The 7,878-nt window shown below is 38.1% G+C and overlaps 2 protein-coding genes across 2 annotated transcripts; one reads left to right on the forward strand and one right to left on the reverse strand.

Moving 5' to 3' along the window:
* Positions 1 to 1,847: 1,847 nt before the first annotated feature.
* On the reverse strand, positions 1,848 to 5,106 carry LOC138674021 (uncharacterized). The gene is made up of 6 exons (XM_069761999.1): positions 5,027 to 5,106; positions 4,500 to 4,557; positions 4,283 to 4,393; positions 3,707 to 3,883; positions 3,405 to 3,515; positions 1,848 to 3,223 (listed from the first exon to the last, which is right to left on the reverse strand). The coding sequence occupies exons 2-6, from the start codon at positions 4,555 to 4,557 to the stop codon at positions 2,541 to 2,543; spliced, it is 1,140 nt and encodes a 379-aa protein (XP_069618100.1). The 5' UTR covers positions 5,027 to 5,106; the 3' UTR covers positions 1,848 to 2,540.
* A 760-nt stretch (positions 5,107 to 5,866) lies between these two features.
* LOC138674022 (uncharacterized) lies at positions 5,867 to 7,562 on the forward strand. The gene is made up of 3 exons (XM_069762000.1): positions 5,867 to 6,027; positions 6,219 to 6,329; positions 6,511 to 7,562. The coding sequence occupies exons 1-3, from the start codon at positions 5,877 to 5,879 to the stop codon at positions 7,191 to 7,193; spliced, it is 945 nt and encodes a 314-aa protein (XP_069618101.1). The 5' UTR covers positions 5,867 to 5,876; the 3' UTR covers positions 7,194 to 7,562.
* The last annotated feature ends 316 nt before the right edge of the window (positions 7,563 to 7,878 follow it).

Here is a 7,878-nt window from a genome sequence, read left to right on the forward strand (position 1 = left end):
AAAAATTCAGCATTCTTTTTATATCTTTGGTTTATATGGCCGACAATTTCAGCGATCTCATGATTTTTATCAGAGTCGGTATTTGGCAATTGCTGCTGACCAGGATCAGGAGGGCTAACGAGATTTAAAGCCGTTACTTCTTTTGAGCTGTGCCTCGTATGTACCAAGTAGCGTTGTAGCACAGCGCTATACATTTTAATTTTCACATCATCGGGAATGTCACGACGCTGTAAAATGTCGCTAATCTCACCATCAAGGCGCCGAATAACACTGTCGCGTATGTTATCTGTAGTACCGGGTCTTAGTTTGTCTAGCTCCTGTTTGGGGACTAGATACATTTTCGTTGTATGCTCCATTATCTTCCGGCGATCAGGCTTGTTATTATTGGGATTGCAAAAGCTAAAAGAGGACCGATAAACCCGCCGGCCTGTTTTAGTAGGCGCTTCTTTTTCTTTATGGGCTGAGACCTGTCGCCAGTGATTTTTGCACTTTATTAACATACAACACACAAGAAATAGACATTTAGAACTTATTTATGATTAATATGCGATTATTAGGCATTTAGGACTTATGTTATCATGTTTTTGCACTTTATTAATATGCGGTTATTAGTCATTTAGGACTTATGTTATCATGTTTTTGCACTTTATTAATATGCTGACCACATAGGTCAGGGATTTTTTGTACTTTATTAATATGCGGGCCACAAACACTTCTGCACCCACGGGCGCTTCTCAACCAACCATGCATCCGGTACTCATCAGGCACTGTGAAATAATGCAAAAATACATCTGTGCGCGGCTGTCGGCATCAACATTGTGCTATTATAAGTTTATGGTTCTGTAAAGAACACGCAACACATACAGAACTCACACACACACACAAATACACACAGCACACAACACGCACACATTTCTCAAAATGCCATACACTTCAGAATATATTTGCAATTCACTACGCATGTAACACATATTTCTTCGCCCCACACGCATTTAACAGTCTTTCATATGTATCGCAGAAAGATTTTAGTTCCAACTGCGGGTCAGCGGCTTAAAGAAAAGTTATTGTGGCCTTGATTCTGGGGTAACACATGTTTATAAATATAGCCTAGTCGTGTATTTATTTTACACATGGTTTATAACACATTTCATGGCCTTGATTCTGGGGTAACACATGTTTATAAATATAGCCTAGTCGTGTATTTATTTTACACATGGTTTATAACACATTTCATTTGTTTTTGTTGTTTGATTGTCATGTAAGAAGCGTTGTGTTTTATACGAATATAAAAGTGACACATTCCCATATATTATTACAGCTTTCATTAATTCTACATTATTTTAGCACATATTAATTTTACACTATTAATTTTACAGGAGCCTGTGCTGCCTATAATTTGACTCCTTTTTATACAAAGACATCTAACATATACAGACTTTTAATATTTTTGTGTAAAATCGCGGTCAGACAGGCACAAACACACACACACACACACACACGCACACAACACAGAACCACACACAACAAACACACAGAACCCACACACACACACACACACACACACACACAAGAAATAGACATTTAGGACTTATTTATGTTATTATCTTTATGCACTTTGAATGTGCTGTCTATAATTTGACTCTATCCTTGTTTTGTTGAAAATAACTGGACATACATAAGAAACCGGGCAATATATCTTTATAGAAATAACACTTCTGCACTCTTTGTGTATTTCTATCAGTTTTATTCAGGCATTTATAACACAACATGTTTGATATTGGTAATTTGATTCTGGGAACACATTTTAAGTTACTGCTGCACATGTATTACTGTTTTTCTTGTTTTTTGTGTAAAATTTCGTTGTTGGCTTACAAAGACATTTCTTTGAGAAATGTGTAGCATAACCAATTACCCATCACGGCCACTAGATGGCAGAATATCATATTAATTATTCTGGGATAACATTTCTCTTTGGGCATTTCTATCAGTTTTATTTATGCTTTTATAACACAACATGTCTGCTATTGTTAATTTGATTCGGGGATAACACATGTTTATAAAAATAACGCTATAGCAAGCGGTAATGTCAAATTCTGAAAATAGCCATTTTATATTGAATTACTAACATTTTTCTATTTTAGCGCTGACACAGCCACATATATTATTCCAGCTTTCTTTAATTCTGCATTATTTTATCACATGATGAAAATAGTCATTTTATATTGAATTACTGCAGCTCGCGGCGCGTTACCACTGGTCTCGTTTCTCAATTAATTTCCCAGCTGACGACGCTATCTATAATTCTGCGTATACCTTAGGCGTGTATTTACATGACAGTGTAATTATTTCTCACAATAAAACAACAGCTCAAATTTTAAGTTAGCTAACAGCATAATGATGACAAATGCATCTTTGCGGAATCTGATAACGACACGCTGAACAAAGGACGGAGCCTGACAAATACACACAACACACAACACGCACATATTATGAAAAATGACAACCATTGTATGTGATTTAAAAAACTTTAGTTAGATTTATCAGGGGTGATTTAGTTTGAAAGCACGCAGCTCCTCGGTAATGTCATGTGTTGGACACGCATTTAACAGTCTTTCATATGTATCGCAGAAAGATTTTAGTTCCATCTGTGCGAGTTTGCTTTGAGCGTACTGCGCAGACATGTCAGTAAACATTTTGACATGGTCAGCATCCCACGAAGGACGACCTGTGTAAGGTGTATGTACAGCAACTTTCTGCTTTCTACCTACACGGCGTCGGGATACGGTTCGTTTCTTTAGAGGTAATACAGGGGCAAAAACGCTAGAAAAGTCTGCAAGAGCAGTATCTGCAGATTGCACAGTCTGGCACACAGGTATATTGAGGGGCTCTGTGGGTGACCACAGACCCTCGGAGAGCTGCTCAATTTCTCTGTTTTCAGGCGTAACTTGGGGTATGGCGCCTGTGCTATTGGCGGGCCGTGTTATGCGGGGCCGAGCGTTCGGCGCTGCACGTTTCTCTCTTGAAACGTTCGTATATTTCTGATGTGAAATCTTGGGGCTTGGATTCCCGGGTTGTTTTGGTGCAGCGTAGCATTCATCACGATCCACAACACAGATGGGCGAGAGAGATGTTGTTCGCACCGCCGTATTAGCTCTTTGTGGTTGATTCTCTTCAGTGTCGTAATTACGCCAGTGCAAAACTCGTTGTTGAAGAGGCGACGTATCTAAAAGAAAAGATACAAGTGGCGGTTAGCCGCGAAACGGCGCAAAATTGGAAAAGCTAAACGGCGACGCATAGCTATGATCATACGTAATATTTGAAAAGTTAATGGGGACAGGTAGCCATGAAATCATTGTAACAATATTTACATAAACCTGTATAGAGCAGTCCAGATATATACTTACAAGTATGAAGCGGGAATTGTCCCACATCAGCTCCTGGTTTAACGGGAGGCGCAATGCTCAAACTCGCAGAGGCGGGAATATTCTCTTTTTCAAGCTGTATTTTCCGGGCAACTAGATTAGCGGGTGTAAGTAAAAATATAACGATTAGCGAACACAGAATTGATTTTCTACACAAAACTGCAGCGGTGAGAAGAATATATATATATTCAAAAATGAATTTTCTGACAGTTAGCTAGCAGCTGTAAGTAAATATGAGTATTACACAAAAGTGAGAATCGACTGTATTTCAAGTGAACAGATACCTTTTCTATTCTTGAAACATCGGTGTAACGAGTTGCCGCGTCTTTTAGGCGCATCGGGTTTCGCTGAAGTTGCAGGGTTCTTGACATCTATGATCTCCACGTCTGAACCCAGCGTATCGCGTGGTTCGGGAACACACCAGTTTTCAGCCATAGCGTCAGATGTCTCCGTGTCAGTATCTGTATGAGAAATTGCGCGTAGTTCGTGTTTACATACAAAGGATTAAAGCAACTGATATAGTATAATATAGTTTTACGGTATAAACATATTTGCGGTGTAAATTAATATAGCAAGACTTATGCCGCTATATATTAATAATTCAGTATTATATTGACGGCTACCGCTATTATTTGTTTTATTAATTTAATCATATATTTATTATGCCATAATTTGTGTAATACAATAGTTAATAGATGCTATAGTTTTACGCCATAAACAGTATATATTAACATAGATAATATATATATATATATATATATTTAGCTTTCTTACATGTGATACATGAAAGATAAATATCTTTGTACCGTGTTACAATGACATTTTTCCCTATCTAAAAGCAAAAAGGTGCTCCTAATTACCCATGATGAGATGAAGAGCAGGCCCATTATCGGCTATCGGCGCCACGGCTTCAATGCGCGCATAATTCTGCGTTATGAAATTATTGCGCCAATCGGGCGACATACACGGCTCTTAAATAAGAAAGAATGCATGAATATATAATTAATATAATTTACTTATAATATAATGACACAATCAGAATGAGTCAATACTCTGTACATTATACGCGTATAATACCTAATTGTGTGCTTGCAAGAAGGGGGCTGCATTGCTCGCGAGGGTATTGGGCGTCCATCTTAAATAAATAGGGGATAAGTTTTATCTATAACTGCGCCGCCAATAAATACAGTTTAAAACTACGTTACAAAAATATGCTTTACAGGCATTGATAATATTAGACCGCAAATAAAACAGTAAACACCTACTTTTCAGAGAGTAGCGCAACTGTTCAGAGAGAAATTACCACCCACCGTGAACACACCTACAGGAAACCGCATTATACGCCACCCGTGACTAATTGCGCGCACATGTCAGATAACAATGGTTGTTATGACTCAGCCATAAGCCTTTCTATATTAATTATGTCCCACAAATATTGCTTATACAGTAAAAACTATATTATACATCGCTACTAAATATGCAGTTAGCTGCCAGTATAACACTAACTTATTAAACAAATAACATCCTTAATTATGGTTTAGAGATGCATAGTTAAATATAATTATGCATTTGCGAATAATAACACAACTGTCTTATATACTTACATTTAGAATAGCTCTGCTTTTTATCCTAGTCGGACTTCTGGTGGATGTCTGTTGTACTGTAGTGGGACAGTCAGCTGTATTTATCCTGAGTGTCAGAAAGCAACTCAGGTGTTAACACCCAGAAACACACCCAGTTACGCCACATCACACGCCTTCTGTTAACACCCAGAACACAGTCATACATGCAATTAATGCATGTATTAACTCGGTATTATACGCGTATAATGTACAGAGTATTGACTCATTCTGATTGTGTCATTATATTATAAGTAAATTATATTAATTATATATTCATGCATTCTTTCTTATTTAAGAGCCGTGTATGTCGCCCGATTGGCGCAATAATTTCATAACGCAGAATTATGCGCGCATTGAAGCCGTGGCGCCGATAGCCGATAATGGGCCTGCTCTTCATCTCATCATGGGTAATTAGGAGCACCTTTTTGCTTTTAGATAGGGAAAAATGTCATTGTAACACGGTACAAAGATATTTATCTTTCATGTATCACATGTAAGAAAGCTAAATATATATATATATATATATATTATCTATGTTAATATATACTGTTTATGGCGTAAAACTATAGCATCTATTAACTATTGTATTACACAAATTATGGCATAATAAATATATGATTAAATTAATAAAACAAATAATAGCGGTAGCCGTCAATATAATACTGAATTATTAATATATAGCGGCATAAGTCTTGCTATATTAATTTACACCGCAAATATGTTTATACCGTAAAACTATATTATACTATATCAGTTGCTTTAATCCTTTGTATGTAAACACGAACTACGCGCAATTTCTCATACAGATACTGACACGGAGACATCTGACGCTATGGCTGAAAACTGGTGTGTTCCCGAACCACGCGATACGCTGGGTTCAGACGTGGAGATCATAGATGTCAAGAACCCTGCAACTTCAGCGAAACCCGATGCGCCTAAAAGACGCGGCAACTCGTTACACCGATGTTTCAAGAATAGAAAAGGTATCTGTTCACTTGAAATACAGTCGATTCTCACTTTTGTGTAATACTCATATTTACTTACAGCTGCTAGCTAACTGTCAGAAAATTCATTTTTGAATATATATATATTCTTCTCACCGCTGCAGTTTTGTGTAGAAAATCAATTCTGTGTTCGCTAATCGTTATATTTTTACTTACACCCGCTAATCTAGTTGCCCGGAAAATACAGCTTGAAAAAGAGAATATTCCCGCCTCTGCGAGTTTGAGCATTGCGCCTCCCGTTAAACCAGGAGCTGATGTGGGACAATTCCCGCTTCATACTTGTAAGTATATATCTGGACTGCTCTATACAGGTTTATGTAAATATTGTTACAATGATTTCATGGCTACCTGTCCCCATTAACTTTTCAAATATTACGTATGATCATAGCTATGCGTCGCCGTTTAGCTTTTCCAATTTTGCGCCGTTTCGCGGCTAACCGCCACTTGTATCTTTTCTTTTAGATACGTCGCCTCTTCAACAACGAGTTTTGCACTGGCGTAATTACGACACTGAAGAGAATCAACCACAAAGAGCTAATACGGCGGTGCGAACAACATCTCTCTCGCCCATCTGTGTTGTGGATCGTGATGAATGCTACGCTGCACCAAAACAACCCGGGAATCCAAGCCCCAAGATTTCACATCAGAAATATACGAACGTTTCAAGAGAGAAACGTGCAGCGCCGAACGCTCGGCCCCGCATAACACGGCCCGCCAATAGCACAGGCGCCATACCCCAAGTTACGCCTGAAAACAGAGAAATTGAGCAGCTCTCCGAGGGTCTGTGGTCACCCACAGAGCCCCTCAATATACCTGTGTGCCAGACTGTGCAATCTGCAGATACTGCTCTTGCAGACTTTTCTAGCGTTTTTGCCCCTGTATTACCTCTAAAGAAACGAACCGTATCCCGACGCCGTGTAGGTAGAAAGCAGAAAGTTGCTGTACATACACCTTACACAGGTCGTCCTTCGTGGGATGCTGACCATGTCAAAATGTTTACTGACATGTCTGCGCAGTACGCTCAAAGCAAACTCGCACAGATGGAACTAAAATCTTTCTGCGATACATATGAAAGACTGTTAAATGCGTGTCCAACACATGACATTACCGAGGAGCTGCGTGCTTTCAAACTAAATCACCCCTGATAAATCTAACTAAAGTTTTTTAAATCACATACAATGGTTGTCATTTTTCATAATATGTGCGTGTTGTGTGTTGTGTGTATTTGTCAGGCTCCGTCCTTTGTTCAGCGTGTCGTTATCAGATTCCGCAAAGATGCATTTGTCATCATTATGCTGTTAGCTAACTTAAAATTTGAGCTGTTGTTTTATTGTGAGAAATAATTACACTGTCATGTAAATACACGCCTAAGGTATACGCAGAATTATAGATAGCGTCGTCAGCTGGGAAATTAATTGAGAAACGAGACCAGTGGTAACGCGCCGCGAGCTGCAGTAATTCAATATAAAATGACTATTTTCATCATGTGATAAAATAATGCAGAATTAAAGAAAGCTGGAATAATATATGTGGCTGTGTCAGCGCTAAAATAGAAAAATGTTAGTAATTCAATATAAAATGGCTATTTTCAGAATTTGACATTACCGCTTGCTATAGCGTTATTTTTATAAACATGTGTTATCCCCGAATCAAATTAACAATAGCAGACATGTTGTGTTATAAAAGCATAAATAAAACTGATAGAAATGCCCAAAGAGAAATGTTATCCCAGAATAATTAATATGATATTCTGCCATCTAGTGGCCGTGATGGGTAATTGGTTATGCTACACATTTCTCAAAGAAATGTCTTTGTAAGCCAACAACGAAA

This window comes from Ranitomeya imitator, chromosome 4 (genome assembly GCF_032444005.1).
Source record: "Ranitomeya imitator isolate aRanImi1 chromosome 4, aRanImi1.pri, whole genome shotgun sequence".
NCBI lineage: Eukaryota > Metazoa > Chordata > Amphibia > Anura > Dendrobatidae > Ranitomeya > Ranitomeya imitator.

Coding starts and splice junctions, on each gene's coding strand:
- LOC138674021 (XM_069761999.1), bottom strand. CDS start 4,557: ATGGACGCCCAATACCCTCGCGAGCAATGCAGCCCCCTTCTTGCAAGC. Junction 4,394..4,499: donor TCTTGCAAGCACACAATTAG/GTATTATACGCG, acceptor TTCTTATTTAAG/AGCCGTGTATGTCGCCCGAT. Junction 3,224..3,404: donor ACAATTCCCGCTTCATACTT/GTAAGTATATAT, acceptor CTTTTCTTTTAG/ATACGTCGCCTCTTCAACAA.
- LOC138674022 (XM_069762000.1), top strand. CDS start 5,877: ATGGCTGAAAACTGGTGTGTTCCCGAACCACGCGATACGCTGGGTTCA. Junction 6,028..6,218: donor ATGTTTCAAGAATAGAAAAG/GTATCTGTTCAC, acceptor CCGCTAATCTAG/TTGCCCGGAAAATACAGCTT. Junction 6,330..6,510: donor ACAATTCCCGCTTCATACTT/GTAAGTATATAT, acceptor CTTTTCTTTTAG/ATACGTCGCCTCTTCAACAA.